Source organism: Lolium perenne, chromosome 5, assembly GCF_019359855.2.
Source record: "Lolium perenne isolate Kyuss_39 chromosome 5, Kyuss_2.0, whole genome shotgun sequence".
NCBI lineage: Eukaryota > Viridiplantae > Streptophyta > Magnoliopsida > Poales > Poaceae > Lolium > Lolium perenne.
The window spans coordinates 142,805,517-142,824,400 of record NC_067248.2 but is presented as its reverse complement, the minus strand read 5'-3'; the positions used below and the strand labels follow the sequence as shown (position 1 = coordinate 142,824,400).

Here is an 18,884-nt window from a genome sequence, read left to right as displayed (position 1 = left end):
CTGGACCAATTGGGGTCTGACGCCATCGGGGAAGCTCGCGCGCTATGCAAATAGCGGCGAGGGGTCGTCCTCGGCCGCGTCCGGCCGTGCGCTGTGGCGGCCCGCCTCCGACAGCAGCGACGAGGAGGAGGAGGAGGAGGTGCCTCCGGTGCACACCCTCCAGCTGCAGTACGGGGACTTCGTCCTCAACGACGAGGAGGAGGCGACGGCGGTGCAGCAGGTGTCCGTCATCTCCGCCGCCGAGGCGCGCGCGCTTCCGCCGCGAGGAAGCCGTCCGTGCTGTGCGGGAGTACGAGGCCGCGCAGAACGAGGCGGCCGTCCGCCGCGTGAAGCAGGAGGTCGTCGACCTCGACTCTGAGTAGGCCGCCGACGGCGTAGTCTGCCGCGGCGCGTATAGTAGCTCGCCGCCGGCGAAATTAGTTAGTTTTGGAGGTGGTCGCCCGACGACCACCTCAAATGCAATGTATCTATCGATCGTAGCAACCCGAACTATGCTTAAATATGTTTGAATTTCAGTTCTACTGCTTGTTTGCGATGATCACTTTGCCGGCAATTTTTGAAATCGACGTTTTTCGGTTCCGAATACAGGTACTGTTCTGCGCCACGCTAAAAATTGCTCGCTTTTGGTTTTTTGGGAGACTGAACTCAGTTTTTTCGGTTCGGAAAAATAAGGGCTCTACTAGAGATGCTCTTAGACCAGTTTGGAACCCTAACATAATCCTTCTATGTTTCTCTGTTCCAATAAATCTCTCATCGTTTCCTAAAAAAATGAGAGTATCGAAGTTTTTTTTACCGCATTACATATTTTTTTACTACATTTACGTGGTAAAATAGTAGAACAGTAAAAGTAAAATAATACGGTGTTGAATGCAGTTGTTGGGTACTACTAGAAGAAGAGGACGTGCAGTCTAGGGATACTGACCTTTACACATCCCCATCGATCTCACCGCGCCACCGATGGCCGTCGGCGAGACCGCTCCGGCGGCAGAGGAGGTCAAGCTCTCAATCTCCGGCGCCGCCCTTGCGGCGCTCCTCCACCGCTGCGGGGCTGCCACGGGCGACTGCGACGGCCTCCTATTCGGCCGCGCCGCTCGCCCGCCGGCCCCTCCCCCCTCCCTCTCCGACTACGACGACCACGCCGCCGAGCTCTCAGCCCCGCCCATGTCCATCACCGTCTCCGGCCACTCCTCCCTCTCCCAACCCTCCTCCCTCACCAGCCCCCTCGGCCGCCACCACCCACTACCCCCCTCCTCGCCGCCCCCGCTCGGTTTCTTCTCCTCCCGCCGCCGCGCCCCTCTCCGCCCCTCCATGCGCGAGCTGTCGCTCGCGTGCTCCCTCTCCAAAACCCTACAGCCCCTCGCCCACCCGCTCGTCTTCATCCTCGTCTCCCCCTCCGCCTCCCGCGACCTCTCCACCCACTCCTTCGACTACCGCGCCTACCTCCTCCTCGGATCCCGGCTCGTCCCGGCCTCCCTCACCGTCGTCAACGTCGGCCCCGGGTTCCGGGACCAGTACCACACCTTCGCTCCTCAGTCACCCTTCCCTTTGCTGCCGCCACAAGCGCCCCAAGGAGGGGATGGTCACAGCATCGGAGAGCAGAAGGCAGCAGACGCGATGGTTGAGGGGTTTGGGCTGGGGAGGCTGCAAGAGCTCGTTGGCGCTGCGGCCGGGCAGGCGGCGGAGATGGATGGCATGTATGCCGGGATGCTCCGGAGCCTGGAGAAGCTAGCAAGGGAGGTGGAGAAGAGTAATCACCGCGTGCTCGATCAGGTTGTCTTCTCATCCTGCATTTCATGTTTACGATTCTGTTTACACAGTGAAGTGATTCCATGCTTGAATGTGTTTAAGAGTTATTGCATAAATCATCTAGTGGTAGAATTCTGCACGGTTCAGTCAGATACATGTTGTGCTCGATCAGGTTGTTCTCTCATCCTGCATTTCCTGTTTATGATGCTGTTAATACAGTGATTGCATGATTGAATGCGTTTACGAGTTGTTGTGTGGACCAGCTAATGGAAGAATTATGCATGGGTGGACAAGTAATTTTTGGAATAAATTGTGATTATAGGTGGAGGGGTTCTTGCATGCTGGCCAGTATATTGCAAGTTTTTAGCTACGTCTCGTAAAAGTTTGCTTGAAAATGGTCAGTTCAGACCAATGTTGACTATAATCGATACAAATGGGTTGCATGGATTTGCAAGAAACAACTTCCTTATACAAATGGGCACGCCTCAGCAAGGTGGGTGCTAATTTCTTCTTTAGAAAAAGAACAGGAATACATCGGGAATGTTTGTGCGGTGGCGCTGATGCGCGACGCATGAGGAGCCATCCCTTGAGCCAGGTCGTAGCGCAGCATGTCAACTGATCAGATGGCCAGTGGCAACACCGCGTGGGAAGATTCAGCGCACCGTTCACGCTATAGATTCCCCGAAAAAATGCAACCAGGGGCTAGTCCCTTGTTGGTCAGAGTTTCTTTTTAGAACTTGTCATTTTTTTGAGCCTCGAAATTGGAATCTACTGTGTCGGAACTGGTTCACCCGTGTAGATTTTGTATGGGATATAAAGTTTTTTCTTTCAAGTCTGCATTGTCTATGCTCGATCAGTTGACACAAATCATGCAACATCTGTGTTGGCTTATGACGTGAGAATGGTTAAGGTGGCAAATCCTTCCTGCTTTCTTTGTTGCATCTTAGATTTTTTGGCTGAAGATCATATTTGATATATGTGTTATCGTGGTAGCAAAACAAATCAAGTATAGTATCAAACTTAGACACTAACTGCATTTCTAGGAGAACATCGAAGGTTCACTCATAGCCTAGAGTAAATTCCATGTAATCATAGCCAGTGAAACTCAAAGTGTAGCCCGAGCAACACACATATCCTGATTTTTTACAAAATTCGAATTCAACATTTAAAGTTTAAAAAAAATCTAAAAAAGAACCTGAATGTAGCCAATGATGTACTTTACCACTGTGCAAAATTTCAGGATGAAATACGTTATATTAGAGGCTACACAAAAAAAGACAAATTCTGACAAATGTTGGAGGTTTCAAAATCTACACTGTTCACGTTTTCAGATCCATGGATTTGTGAATTTTGCACAGCCCAGAATACTGAGGCTTTTGTATTGCTTTTTTTTCACAGTCGTATAGTACATCATTGTCTACCTATAGAATTTTTGGTCCTAATTTTTCGAACCTTTGAAATGCCATTTTCGGATTTTGGAAAAAACAGGATCCATTTAGCTCAAGCTACAAAATGCCACACTCATATAAGGCTTACAGAATTGCTACATGTGTAGTCCCAAACCCAAAAATAGTATCGCCATCGCTTCATTAATCTACCCCCCTCTTCTATATGCAACTAATTTGCCTCCACTTTTATCCATTTGAATCAGCATCGGTAGGCAAACCTTTGCAAGAATTAAGGTTTGTAAATATTGTAGTAACGGTAATATTTCAAAAACTTAATGTATCCATATTGTGTTTAGCTTTACATTGGAGGGGAAGACATGGTATGGGCTTGTAAATTAACTACTGACAATATTTCTGTAAATTACTGTATGTGAATTATGTTTTCGCTTTACATGGGAGGGGAACACGTACTGTCTGCTGGATTGAAGATATTCATCTCCAAAGTAGTTATTTAGTGTTCAAGTGTGGAACTTCTATTCAACATTCACCACAGTTTTTCACCTAAAGATGGCAAGGCAAATCATCAAGTGACAAGAATAGTGGGGGAAATAACAGGTCCAATATTAATTGCAACCCAGTTTTTGACGATGCACTAGTGAGGTGGCACCATAGAATTTATTGGTAAGGCAGTTCCGATTTGAATTTGAGCCTAGGTAAGCTGGGGTTTGCAAAGGCATGATCAGTGTTCCGAATGAGTCGAGCCCTTGGGCTCTCTACATCTGGACCTAAACGTTAGAGAGGGATAAGTCAGCATTTCTTTCTTGACCCAGAGCTACTTCAGGCCTCAGTCCAAGTAGCCAACTGAATGAACAAATTAGGAGAGAAAAATATGTATGAGTGCAAGAGGTGATGATGGGACTGTCAACACATGGTGTGTCGATCTGGAAAAAAATACTAGTGTTCTTATTGGTGGGAGCCACTTCTAGAGGTGCAGGCAGGTTAAACATCGGGAAGAAAAGTGGTAGTTTTGCTCAGCTTAGTCCCTGTCTGGTTTCCTTGGGATTGATTGAGATTGACATGGATTGGAAGGGATTAAATCCCATCTAAGTCAAAGTCCCCCTAATCCCCTCCAACCCACTCCAATCCACTTGGCAAGCAGATTAACCAAACGTGGCCTTAGGTGGCAGTCTTGTGTCGTTTGAGGTCTTAAACGTTAAGTGCATGCACTCTCATATATGGTGTTATTAGAATGGCTTTTCCAGAAAGATTATTCTGCCGTTGCATCAAAAAGTTTAAGCCTCGGTAACAGGGCAGTTTTGGGATTACTGGATGCGTGCTTTCTATCATCCCATTACTCAACTGCTTTTTAATTTGATTCTCTTGTTCTTTGTCCAACTGATCTTAAAATTGATTCTCTTGTCGTTTGTCCATGTTATTTTCTAGGAAAAGCGGAACATGCTGCTGAGGCACAGGTCAGCGGGACTGGAATGAACAGACCAAAGCTTCTTCCGGACTCAGCAAGGTGGGGAATCTTGTAAAAGTCGTCTCAGTGTCTATCCTGAGGTTTCATTTATTAGTTACAAGTGTTTCTTCTATTTTTGCTACTGCTTAGTTCACTCTTTTGTTACGTTAGCTGACTCATTCTGCCCTGGAGACATCCGTACTCTGGGATGACTGCATGATCTTGATTACACTGCTTATCTACCTTCCACAGTTACTTGCTTGATATGTTTTTTGCTTCCATTCAAAGCATCTTCCTATGGGAAGTTCTTATGCATTGTGGGGCTTGCTAAATTAGATCCAGGGGCATTTTGGATTGTGGGAACTATTGAGGTTCCAAGCTCTTATGCATTGTGCTGGTTCTGCAACTAAACTAGTTCACTTCCTACTTGCTGTGAGAAATGGGAGCTTTGGTCCTGAAACACCTGAACCTCAAGTTGTGCCATGACTTGTGTATTATGTGTATATACCAACCAACCTGTATTGACTTGTATTTAATTTAACTCTGCTTGCAGTGTGTATATGGTCTGGAATAATGGAGCAAAACGTCTCCAGTTAGGACTTGGTGCATTGCACAAGAGTTATTGGGCCATCGGATAGGCTCTCAAGGGTGAAAGATGATGTGCTCCGTGGATGGAGATGAGATGAGATGAAGTTCTTGCCGCTTCAGATTTGGAAATTGATGGCGCTGGCAAATTTCATTGTCGAGTCATTGCTGTCATCCTCCTCGTAATCTAGCATATGATTGAACAGACTGGGGTTGCATCTTTTTCGTCTTGTATAACATGATACTCTATTGACATTGCGATGATTCTTTGTTGAGAAGCTGGGCTGTGTGGTTTGTCTCTCCACAGATGTTTCCTAATCCTGGCTCCCACCTCCCCAGTTGATCAACTTTAGGTTGGTAAAATTGCTTGCAAAGGATTCTTCCTCAAAATAACTACTGAAAGCTACAGAAACCAAGCCACGCAGCATCCACATATACACAACGTAGGTATAACCCATGCTCTGGAATTGAATTGGAACTATAGGCTACATGGATGGAATAAAACTACAGTAGATCTAATTCCAGGTATTAGCTGCAAAAAGAAATTATCTACACAAGATGATATTGTGGTGAAACTATGGCAATTGCAAGCCGAATGGTTTACAGAACACAATGGTGACTGCAAAAATCCGGGCAACCAACTGCACCTTTCTGCGGGGGCAAGAAAATATACAAGGAGACAGAAGTAACAGTAGAGGGGTATAAGTGCAATTATAAGATTTTAGCAATGACAGATTGATGGACGTGAAAGAGCCTAGCAGGAGCCGTCTTTAAGAAAACGGTACAAGAGGGAAGGGGTGCGATAGAATAAGCAAAGGGCGTATTTGTAAAAACACCAGCAAGCGCCAGGGGCATATCTGTAACGTAGCAGGGACCGGCGCGCAAAATCTCAAAAAAATTTGGACCATTTCTCGATTTGTGCGTGTCATCCTTGCGCAGGGGCCATGCTAATCTTCTCTGTATCGTTCCAATTTTATCGGATGTCCCCGAAGGGACAGCAACATGCCCCGCGCGCTCACTTATAAACCGGTCTGGGAGCTCTTGGATTGGCGAGGTGGGACTAAAACGCTAGGCTCCGCGCTACACTGCTTGTTTACGGTTCAGACGCTACTGGGCCGCGTGCTCGTTGGCGGGCCGTGTGTTGGCTGGGAAACGAATGATACCGAACGAAGCGGGCCTTACCACTTCTACCCTTATATGTATCGGTTTTCCCTGTCAACAAAAAACACAAGAAAACCCCTGCATTCACTCTGCCTGAATGACGAGTATCAAAAGGGAAAACTGAGCTGAATGCGTTGCGAGCGAACAAAGGATTTACTGGAATGGGCTTGGAAACCAATTGTGTTTCTCAAGAAGATACTGTACGAAAATACCGTGGAATCGACAGGAACTGCTCGACTCGCGTAATAAGGTTAGCACTATATGTATTTTGCACGTGCAGGCATCCTTTTCCAGTAAGGCACTACTGCATTTGCATCGCATATAGTACATTTGCATCCCCTGGGAAAATTGAAGTGCGGCGGTACTGCTGCATTTGCATCGCATGATTCTGAGGGGTTAGGTGCTGCGCTGCATATGCACCTCATAGTGATGCAGATTAGGCGAAAATGATGTGGTGTTCCACATAAGCGTGCGAGCTCCCCGCGATTGCTCGGGTCGTGCTAGACTGCGGTGATCAGTGACTCAATAGTAACCAAAAATCAGATCAGATTAAGCCAGTTATACACTAGCACCATCCACCATGTAGTATAAAACTACAAATATGCTCAAGATAGGTAGTGCCTCCCCCTAAACACAACTGAACTGAACCCACTTGGCATATTCCGGTCTTGCTTGTCATTTTCTCTTTGACTTTCCTTATCGGAGAGATAGAGAGACAGGAGAGCCCAGGTATAGCAATCCCAAGATAGCATATACGACCTCCCCTGACTAGCAAGAAAGAAATGGAGAGAATGGTGAATAAGATAACGGGGGAGGTGGTGATGCAAGGACCACAAGGACTTGAGACTTCAGTTCTTCTACCTCCTGCGGCTGGGGCTCAATGATTAAGATTCGGAAATTATTTTCAGTGTACCAGTAGCATATATTTTGTCGATCCTATCTAGGATCTGGCTAGCGTACGCCCTGCATAAGTACGGCAGTCTTCGTACCGTTATTGTATATAAGCATTGCGTGGCGGTATTACAGAGTCTCCCACACGTACATGTGTAACACACGCTCGGGGCTCGGTACTTGCACTATGAGTAGTCTGAGGGGGGAGCCGAAGTGGAAACAATAGGCTTAATGGAAGAAAAATAACTCCAGTTTGTCAGTATTAGATACAGTAATAACGAATTAGCAAATACCAAAAAGATTTATCCATACAGGATGATTGTACCATGGTCAAGCTACAGCTAGTTTGGCATTGCAAACGGATAGTTTACAAAACACAATGGTGACTGTACAAAAATCTGCGCAACCAACCGAATATATCTGCAGTGGTGTGAAAAATATACAAGGGAATAAAACGAACAGGAGAGGCACTGAAGCAACCGAAGAGCTAGGGGTTGTTTATAGGAAAACACTACAGCGAAGGGCTTTGATGGGATAACCTGAGGGTGCATGTGTAAAGACTGCAACGAGCTCCAGGGGCGTATCTTTACGGCAGGGACCACCGTGCAAAATCTCAAAAAAAAATTGTGCCATTTCTCGATTTGTGCGTGTCATTCTTGCGCAAGGGTCATGCTAATCTTCTCTGTATCGTTCCAATTTTATCGAATGCCCCCGAAGGGACAGCTACCTGCTCCCCACTCTCAGTGCTTTGGTGGCTTTGGTGTGCCTAATCTTTGCCTTCTAAACCTTGCCCTTTGATGTCACTGTGCATGGTTGCAGCATGTTAATCCAACAACCTTAGAGCATCTCTAGCGAAGTCCGTAAAAACGCAAACCGAAAAATACGAGTTCAGTGCACCGAACTTGTGTTTACGGGCCGGAAAATGGCAGGCGCAGAACATAGCCCGCAACGAAAACTGAAAAACAGAGTTTTGGTTTACGGGCTCTGTTCTGCGCATGCGGGTTCCGAACCCGTAAAAGGCAGGCTTTTGGGAAAATTGATATGCAACACATACAACAATGTATCATAATTAATCAAATAATTATTCAAATTATTACAATACATAAATAATGATCTGAACCAAATTATTACAACAGTTTTGGGAAAATTGAACAAATGTAAAATGTCTCAACCAAATTACAACAACTTCGGGAAAATTGGATAAATGCACAAATGTCTCAACAATGATACATGTGATAAACAAATGAATGGAATGGTAGGATCAAGTGCGACGGCCATGTCGCTGCCAGTGGTGCATCTTCAGATCATAGACGAGTTGGGCATGGGTATTGGCATTCTCAATCTGCCGATGTGTTTCAAGGAAAGCTTCAATGTGATCCGGATTGCGTTGGGGTTCCACTCGGGTGCCAACATTGTCATAGAAGCAGGGCAAGCTCAAGTCTCTTTCATCCTCGATGATCATGTTGTGAAAAATCACACAGCATGTCATGATGTTGACAAGGGTTTTCTTGTCCCAAAATCGGGCTGGGCCAAGAACAATAGCAAACCTTGCTTGCAAAACACCAAAAGCTCTCTCAATGTTCTTGCGAGCTGCTTCTTGAGCCTTGGCAAATTCAGCTTCTATTCTATCTTGGGGATCCTTGACAGACTTAACAAAAGTTGCCCAATCCGGATAGATGCCATCGGCTAGGTAATATCCCATTGTGTACTCATTGTTCGTGACCTTGTAGTTGCAAGTGGGTGCTTCCCCATTTGCTAATTTAGCAAACAAAGGAGACCTTTGCAGGATGTTGATGTCATTGAGTGTCCCCGGCAAACCAAAAAAACAGTGTCAAATCCACAAATCTTGTGATGCAACGGCCTCAAGTACAATGATTGCATCTTTGATCTTGCCACAGTACTGTCCATGCCATGTCTTTGGACAATTCTTCCATGTCCAATGCATACAATCAAGACTACCAAGCATGCCAGGCCAACCTCTTTTCTCATTTATCTCCATCAACCGTTTGGTGTCATCCTCGTTGGGAGCTCGGAGATACGTAGGCCCATACAACTTGATAATCATGCGAGCAAACCATACGCAATGACCCTCATGGCAGCAGAGATCTTTTGGAAAGCACTGAAACCCATCACCCCGGCGGCATTCCTATGTTGCTTGAAGTAATTCGAATGCAATTCGCAGGTCTTGACGATTCGGACGAACAAGCTCCGCCGCATGCGATACCTCGTACGGAACAGATGGGGAGGATAGGTAGGTACCTCGGCGAAGTAGTCCTCCATCAGCTGCTCGTGGCCGAGGAGTCGATTCCGCTGGATGTGGTTCCGGCCGAACACGGAGCCGCGCCTCCGTTCAGCAGCTTCGCGCGGTCCTCCAGGTCCTTGACAGAGAGGAGGAGCATGGTGGCCTCCATCTCGTCATCCTGGAGCAGCTCTTTGAGGTCGGAATCGTCGGAGCTCGACGAATCCGATAGATCGAACTCGTCGCCCGAGCTCATCCTCGATTCGGATGGAGCGGCGGCGGCGGCCGTGGGGGCGGCAGCCGGAGTTGGGCGAGGAACAGCGGGCGGGGTGCGGGGCGACCGGCGCTACCTCCGGGATGCGGGGCTCGGGCGAATCGGGCGGGGCGGCAGCGGTGGAGTGTGGTGGCGGCGCAGGGAGTGTGGGGAAGGAGCAAGCGAGCAGTTGCGCCAGCTGAAACTTCACCGCGCCCTAGATAGGGATCGAGCGTTCGGTTCGCTCGATCGACCCCTACAAATACAGGCCGTTATGAGTTTTCGGTCTCGGCCCGAAAAAAGTTTTTCGGTTTTGCCCCTTTTACGGTCACTGATCGGCGCCAATTTTTAGCCCGAACCCGTAAACTGGCGGTTATTTTTCGGTTTTGGCCCGTTTACGGGCTCTGTTAGAGATGCTCTTAGTCTGGTTTTAACTCCTAGATTCCTCACCTCTCCCATGTTATTCTCGAAGTACCCACTTGCTACACATTGGTTAATGGCGAAAGGGTGCGCTTTGGAGGGATGTATGTCTGATATTGCGCCTCACCTATTAGACAAGGTTCTGATGTGCCGGGCCAACACTAAGATGGTGAAGGAAGGACTCTCTAGGGTGTGGCTTCTTGATTATGGCATGGAACTAGGAGATATAGAGCTGGCCAAGTTTTTTACTCTTTGGCTAACCCCGACCAACATACATCTTATTCTAGACCAGGCCGATGTGCTAGTGTGGAGGTGGAAGAGCGACGGTTTGTACTGAGCCAAGTCAGCGTACAATGCCTTCTTTGCAGGCTCTACACTGGTACGGTTGCTGACCAAATCTGGAGATCAAGGCGGCCATGCAGCTGTAAGTTTTTCGCTTGGGTTGTGTCGAAGAATAGATGTTGGACCATAGACAAGCTGCAGTGTCAGGTTCTTCCTCACCCGGTGACAAGGGATTAACTTGTCAATGCCTACGGGTTGTAGACTAGGGTTTAGTTAGAAGTAGAGGGCAAGTAGATCTCGAAGGTTTCAGCCGAAAAGTACTCGACGATATGAAAACTAGGGTTTGTGAGACAATGAATCGATTCTTTCTTTGTCCCTCGACTCCCCCTTATATAAGAGGTGGAGCCGAGGGATTCGTGATGTACAAGTTACAGAGTCCGGAAAGGTTTCCAACTCCTCCCGTAATATTACAAGTGTTCTCCCCTAATACAACTCTAGCTTTCCTTAACTAGCAAGTTGGGCTTCCGAATTCTCCTTATTCTTCGGGTCGTGGGCCTTCTAGTAAACCCCGGGTACCATCTTCGGCAGGCCCATTGGGGATGCCTATGTCAGTAGCCCCCGAGATTTTGCTTGAATCGTAGAGTCAGGGAAAATCTCCACCTTTATATTTATTTGATAACTCTGATTTTCACCACATATCTTTGCATACGAATTTCTATATTGTACAGGGATAATGGTAGTTGGGGCTACTTCATCTGACGGATCAGGTACTAGTTAACTGCTCTAGTGGCAATCCGCAAAAACCTACTTCAAGATCACGTCCGTGGACATGATCTCGGGATACTGGTGTAAACTTCGACAGGTGCCGCTTAAGGTCTTACCATTCTGTCGAGTCCCAGTCATATTTATCGGGTACCTAACGCGTCCGTTAGGGTTTTTCTTCATATCTGTTGATACGAAGAAAAGTAGCAAACCGACGTCAGAGACGGCGCCACGCCACACAGAACGGATCTGGGGTCTTACCTTCGCAAAGTTTTGCGGCATTCAGAAATTGTTCGCAACTTTGGCGTTCTGAGAATATATTGTCGAGTGCTTTTTCGGCTGTTGGAGTAGCATATTTTATTGAGTCAACGGATGACTTATATTGCTGTCCCGATGGGAGTATATGTCGAGTTATTTATATAACTCGAAATATGCTCACTTTTTCTTCTTCTTTTTCTCTCTTTTTTTTTCTCTTTTTTTTTATAATTTCATCGGGCACGCGAACAGCGTTCCCGATGGGAGTAGCCCCCGAGGCTACAGCCAAGGACTTGTGCTTGGGTGTAGGCTCCACGCCTTATGTCGCTATATTTTTCACCTGTCGCATAGTTTTTCAAATCTCTCGGGTGCGCGAACAGCGCTCCCGATGGGAGTAGCCCCCGAGGCTATGAGTAAATACTTGTATTTGATCATAGACTCTCGCCATTTCTATTTTGTCTTTCTCGAATTTTTCATTTGTCCAAAGTAGCCCCCGAGCATTTGATCAAAAACTTGTATTTGATCAAAGGCTCTCAAAATGATCCATAATCTTCTGCTGTCGCCTTTTTATGAAGCTGTTGAGTCAAAATTTTCTCTTGTTAAGATGACATCATTGCTGACGATAGCCACGACCGATGTTCCTGGAAAACGCGAGAAGTTCTCTCTCGCTGCCTTGCGGGCCCAAATTACGCATCGTATTGACACGTCGTGCAAGTGGGGGACACACGTCCTCCGCTTTTCCTGGCGCACTTACTGTAGCTCCTGTGCTTTCGCGCCTGTATGAAATTACTTTTTACCCCTTGACCACGTGTACACCATCTGTTCCGCAATCTCTCAATCCAACGGCGCGTCGATTCACCGCACCTCTATATAAAGGCATCGTCTTCCTCCTCTAGTCTTTTCGCTCGCGCCGCACCTCTGCTTCTCCTCTGCAAAATCCCCCATTGCTCCCATTGCTTCAAGCGCTCCACCACGCTCACACCCTTCGCCGCCAAGCTCATTGATGCCGCCTCGCATCCGTTTGACTAGGCACAGCACTCCAGAGTCGAAGATGGCGACGGCGGATCTGGGAAGCGCCGAGTGGGAGAGATCCAAGTGTTGGAGATATGCCCAAGAGGCAATAATAAAATGGTTATTATAATATCTTTGAGTTTATGATAATGTTTACATACCATGCTATAATTGTATTAACCGAAACATTGATACATGTGTGTTATGTGAACAACAAGGAGTCCCTAGTAAGCCTCTTGTATAACTAGCTTGTTGATTAATAGATGATCATCGTTTCATGATCATGAACATTGGATGTTATTAATAACAAGGTTATGTCATTATGTGAATGATATAATGGACACACCCAATTAAGCGTAGCATAAGATCACGTCATTAAGTTATTTGCTATAAGCTTTCGATACATAGTTACCTAGTCCTTATGACCATGAGATCATGTAAATCACTTATACCGGAAAGGTACTTTGATTACATCAAACGCCACTGCGTAAATGGGTGGTTATAAAGGTGGGATTAAGTATCCGGAAAGTATGAGTTGAGGCATATGGATCAACAGTGGGATTTGTCCATCCCGATGACGGATAGATATACTCTGGGCCCTCTCGGTGGAATGTCGTCTAATGTCTTGCAAGCATATGAATAAGTTCATAAGAGACCACATACCACGGTACGAGTAAAGAGTACTTGCCAGGAGACGAGGTTGAACAAGGTATAGAGTGATACCGATGATCAAACCTCGGACAAGTAAAATATCGCGTGACAAAGGGAATTGGTATCGTATGTGTATGGTTCATTCGATCACTAAGTCATCGTTGAATATGTGGGAGCCATTATGGATCTCCAGATCCCGCTATTGGTTATTGGTCGGAGAGAAGTCTCAACCATGTCTACATAGTTCGCGAACCGTAGGGTGACACACTTAAGGTTTGATGTCGTTTTAAGTAGATATGGAATATGGAATGGAGTTCGAAGTTTTGTTCGGAGTCTCGGATGGGATCCAGGACATCACGAGGAGTTCCAGAATGGTCCGGAGAATAAGATTCATATATAGGAAGTCATATTCCAAGTTTGGAAATGATCCGGTGCATTTACGGCAGGTTCTAGAAAGTTCTAGAAAAGTCCGGAAGAACGGCACTATGGAAGGTGGAGTCCCGGAGGGACTCCACTAGCATGGCCGGCCAAACCCTAAAGGGGAGGAGTCCCAGGTGGGCTCCACCTTGGTGGCCGGCCAGCCCCACCTCAAGGAAAGGTGGGAGTCCCACCTTGGGTAGGACTCCCCCCTTGAGTAGGTTTCCCACCTTTTGGGAAGTTTTGGTGTTGGGGTCTTATTCGAAGACTTGGACCACAACTCTTGGGGCTTCCACCTATATAATGAGGGGCAAGGGGAGGGTGGCCGGCCACTCTTAGCTCAGCCTTGGCCGCACCCCTTTGAGGGCCGGCGCCCAAGCCCCCTCTCCCCAAACCCTAGCTACCTCTCCTCCACCACCTCTCCCGCATATGCTTAGCGAAGCTCCGCCGGAGATCTCCATCGACACCGCCACCACGCTGTCGTGCTATCGGGATTCCAAGGAGGATCTACTACTTCCGCTGCCCGCTGGAACGGGGAGAAGGACATCGTCTTCATCAACACCGAACGTGTGACCGAGTACGGAGGTGCTGCCCGATCGTGGCACCGTGATCAAGATCTTCTACGCGCTTTTGCAAGCGGCAAGTGATCGTCTACCGCAGCAATAAGAGCCTACTCTTATAGGCTTTGGAAATCTTCAAGGGTGAGTCTTGATCATCCCCTCGTTGCTCCCATCTTCTAGATTGCATCTTGGCTTGGATTGCGTTCTCGCGGTAGGAATTTTTTTGTTTTCTATGCAACGGATCCCTACAGTGGTATCAGAGCCGTGTCTATGCATAGATGGTTGCACGAGTAGAACACAATGGTTTTGTGGGCGTTGATGCTCTTGTTGTCTTTAGTTTGAGTACTTTGCATCTTTGTGGCATAGTGGGATGAAGCGGCTCGGACTAACTTTACATGACCGCGTTCATGAGACTTGTTCCTCGTTCGACATGCAACTTGTATTGCATAAGAGGCTTTGCGGGTGTCTATCTCTCCTACTATAGTGAAGATTCAATTTACTCTTCTATTGACAACACTAGTATCACCGTTGTGGTTCATGTTCGTAGGTAGATTAGATCTCTCTCGAAAACCCTAAACCACGTAAAATATGCAAACCAAATTAGAGACGTCTAACTTGTTTTTGAAGGGTTTGGTGATGTGATATGGCCATGATGTGATAATGAATATGTATGAGATGATCATTATTGTATTGTGGCAACCGGCAGGAGCCTTATGGTTGTCTTTAAATTTCATGTTGAGTAGTATTTCAAAATAGTTGTAATAGTTGCTACATGACATAGGCATCCCCAATGGGCCTGCCGAAGATAGTACACGGGGTTTACTGAAGGCCCATTACCTGAAGAATAAGAAGATTCGGAAGCCCAAGATATTATTAAGGAAATCTAGAGTTGTAATAGGAAGCATTATTTGTAATCTTGCGGGATGAGTTAGAAACCTTCCCGGACTCTGTAACTTGTACAATACGAATCCCTCGGCTCCGCCTCCTATATAAGGGGGAGTCGAGGGACAAAGAAAGCATCGAATCATTGTCTCTCAAACCCTAGTTTTCATAATCGTCGAGTACTTTTCGGCTGAAACCTTCGAGATCTACTTGCTCTCTACTTCCAACTAAACCCTAGTCTACAACTCGTAGGCATTGACAAGTTAATACCTTGTCAATTGGCGCCGTCTGTGGGAACTAGAGGCGTCAAGGATCCAATCTCGATGGCACGTTCAAAATCATCGACTTCATCAACCGCAAGCAACGCGATGGATCGAGGTAAACAGATCGCAACTGGTCTTGTCGATTTTGTTCCTCACCCGCCCTCCCGTTTGGATGCATATGCGTATCTGGAGGAGCCTATGGAGATGACGTTTGGAAGATTTCACTTTCGCGTCGAGAAAGAGGGATCGTATCGTGTCGAAATTCCGATTTCGTCGGGATCGTCGGCGGTCGATTCCGATTTTTCAAGCTATACATCGTCAACCGAATCAGGAGAAGAAGAAACTTCGACGTCACGCTTCAGCAGCACCAGGGCAAGAGAAAAACTTGCCAAGATCTTCAGCGACATGTCGTTTGAGTCATCTGCGGACTCCTATATAAGCGATGACTCAAGCAGTGTCGACAGTTTCAACTTCATCGACAAATCCACTACAGTGGGTAAGGTCTTCGCCAATCTTCATGATGGCGTCACCAAACCCAGCATAGATCTGAATACAAAGTATCATCAGATTTATGTCATCGGAGAGCCAAGCCGTGACCAGGAGGACACATCTGAGGCTTTCGACGATTTGGGAAATCCATACGTCGATCCCTCTGATTTGCGACGAGGCCTAGGCAATAAATATATCGGACCACAGCCGCGAGATAGAGTCCAACTTCCGCAAGCAGCATGGGATAGAGCCGCAAGAGCTATGGATGGCTCAGAACCAATGGCCACCACAGCTACGCCAGAAGAGTTACAAGCATATCAATATAGGCTCGCACGAGCTGCAAGGGAATTGGAAAAACAGAGAGCTGAGTTAAACAGAAGAAAGGAGGCAGCCTCTGCATCAAGTAGGCGAAGGGCAGAGCTGAGTCGACAATCTAGAACTTCGGGTGATAGCCACAGGGAGGCTCGGAACAGAGCAAGATCAAGGTTACAAAACGTACCTGAAGGGGAAAGAGAGCACTTGGTTCAAAACCTCGACATGTCTTTTATGTCGATAGACACGAGAGGGAATATCATCCCCAAGACACCAGAAGCTGGGTATATGGCGACACAAGCTTTCATCCTTGCATCCAGGCCACCCCCAGGAGATCCAAGGGAGGCACTGTACAACATGGCGATGGCAGGAGTTGGAGCCATGGGAACGGCATTTGCGTCAACACCTCCCGAAGGAGCAGCAAGGCAAAATAGCCCACGACCGGTGGCAGCAACAGCAGCAGTTCCCGAAGGACCAAGCGGAGCAAGGGACACGGCAGCACAAGCAAGGGTCGACAGAGCGCGACAAAGCAGAAGGGAACATCGGCAATCCCCAGAGCTAAACGACGAGGATATGTGTGGTTTGCCATGCTTCACAAGGAGAGTTCGAAAAACTCGAGTCCCTTCAGGATTCAAGTTACCCGATAACTTCAAGAAATTCGACGGCCTTCAAGATCCAGAGGATTGGCTAGTTGATTATCTCGAGACGGTGAAGCTCACAGGAGGAACCAGAGCAACAGCTATGCAAAGCATCCAGGTGCATTTGAGTGGAGCCGCACGATCTTGGATAAAGAAACTTCCTCCAGGATCTATCGACAGCTGGGATAGCTTCGAGGACGTGTTCGTCAAGAACTTCTGGTCCACATGTAAAAAACCTGCATCATTAGAGGAATTGAGAGCGTGCCGACAAAAGCCAGACGAACCAATGAGAAAGTATATCCAAAGGTGGAATATCATCAAAAACTCGGCAGAAAATATATCTGACGAGAGAGCAATAGATGCGTTTGTCGCAGGAATCAGGCGTGGAGATTTTGTCGAGGACTTGGGGAGGACCAATCCAAAGACAGTATCTGCACTAATGGAAATAGCAAACAGATGGGCAGATGGAGAAGATGTTGTTCACAACAAACGGCATAGGTCGCCAGAGGAAGACCGCGGTCGAAATTATCAACCAAGGCGACGATTTCCTCGGCACTACTCGAGCTATGACGCTCCAGGTCAAATCTCGGCTGGCTTCCGAGCAAGCACCGGAGGAAACAACAGAGATGATTACCAGAGAAGCAATGAGCAACGAGGCGACAATAGAGATGACCCTCGAAACAATAGGCAAAATAGCGGGCCAAGGTTTCAGAGACCTTTCGTGTCTCCCGAAGAGATGATGAATGGACCGTGTCAGATGCATTTTTTTCTCGACAGCAACGGAAAAAGACAGTCAGGACATCTGCAGAAGGATTGTAGAAATTTCCAGGCAATGCTAAGGTGGGCAGGGCATGCTAATGCTCAGGCAGCACAGAGAAATCCTCGGGAACCCAGGAGTGAGATTCACTTGCCACCTCCTCCCGCGATTACAGACGACAATCGACATCAACTCAGAATAGCGGCAGCACCTGCACCACCGCCTTACATTGATCCTAACTCTAACGGAGCGGTCTCGATGATTCAGAAGGGAAGGCCATCCAATAGAGCTCAGAAAGTAATCTCGCGGCAGGTGTTCATGGCAGAAAAAATGCCTCCACCAACAGTCGAGTACCTTAACTGGTCAGGGCAAGACATTGGCTTCACCATAGCGGATCATCCACAGCAAGTTCCTCGACCAGGGCAGTCAGCACTCATATTACCAGCAGTCATCGCAGGATTCGACGTATCTTGCGTGTTTATAGATGGCGGCAGCAGCTTAAACCTTATGTACGCAGATACATTGAGGAAGATGAACATATCCCTAGCAAACCTGAAGCCAACAGACACGAGATTCCACGGTATCACACCGGAGAAGCCAAGTTATCCGCTGGGGAAGATTAATCTCGACGTTCAGTTTGGGACCCGAGAAAATTATAGAATCGAGAACTTGGAGTTTGAAGTCGTAGATTTTCCGTCACAGTACCACGCTCTGTTGGGACGACCAGCATATGCTAGATTTATGGCGGTACCATATTACACGTACCTGTTGTGAAGGATGCCTGGACCTAAGGAACCAATCACAGTCAAAGGAAGCTTCGCCCTAGCCGATAAATGTGATAAGGATTTTCATCGAATATCAGAAACTTTCGGGATGCAAGCTGAGTATTTGGCGTCAAGGCTTACGACTGACTACGACGTGCTACCAGACGTCGGAAGGCCAAATAAAGAATCAACTTTCAACACTGAGAAAAATTCTAAGGAGGTGCAGATTCACCCAACGGATCCAAAAAAGACGACATCCATCGCAAACGACATGGACCTCGCATAGGAAAGCGCGCTCGTCGAGTTCCTCCGTGAGAACTGGAAAATCTTCGCATGGTGTCCAGCTGACATGCCAGGAGTACCCAGGGAACTTGCCGAGCACCACCTAAACTTGGATCCATTAGCGAGACCAATCAAACAACCTTTGCGGCGTTTTTCGGAACCAAACCGCAAGGCTATGTTGTCAGAAATTGATCGACTAAGAGAAGCTGGTTTTATCAAGGAGCTGCATACAGAGGCCACATGGGTAGAAAATCCAGTGTTGGTGCCAAAGAAAAACACTAAAGTCCTTCGCATGTGCGTCGACTTTACGTGTCTCAATAAACATTGTCCAAAGGATCACTTTCCCCTCCCGAGGATCGACCAAATTATCGACTCCACGGCAGGATGTGAAAGTCTTTCCTTCCTAGACGCATA

General features: G+C 47.3%; 1 protein-coding gene and 2 non-coding genes across 3 annotated transcripts; 1 reads left to right on the top strand and 2 right to left on the bottom strand.

Moving 5' to 3' along the window:
- The first annotated feature begins 898 nt into the window (after positions 1 to 898).
- LOC127300101 (uncharacterized) lies at positions 899 to 5,459 on the top strand. Its single transcript, XM_051330177.2, has 3 exons — positions 899 to 1,770; positions 4,578 to 4,656; positions 5,150 to 5,459. Exons 1-2 carry the CDS (start codon positions 958 to 960, stop codon positions 4,623 to 4,625), a joined length of 861 nt encoding a protein of 286 aa, XP_051186137.1. The 5' UTR covers positions 899 to 957; the 3' UTR covers positions 4,626 to 4,656; positions 5,150 to 5,459.
- Positions 5,460 to 6,074: 615 nt separating this feature from the next.
- Positions 6,075 to 6,177, bottom strand: LOC127304968 (U6 spliceosomal RNA). Its single transcript, XR_007853631.1, has one exon. It is a non-coding gene; the product is annotated as a U6 spliceosomal RNA (small nuclear RNA).
- A 1,674-nt stretch (positions 6,178 to 7,851) lies between these two features.
- On the bottom strand, positions 7,852 to 7,954 carry LOC127304969 (U6 spliceosomal RNA). Its single transcript, XR_007853632.1, has one exon. It is a non-coding gene; the product is annotated as a U6 spliceosomal RNA (small nuclear RNA).
- Between the last annotated feature and the right edge of the window lie 10,930 nt (positions 7,955 to 18,884).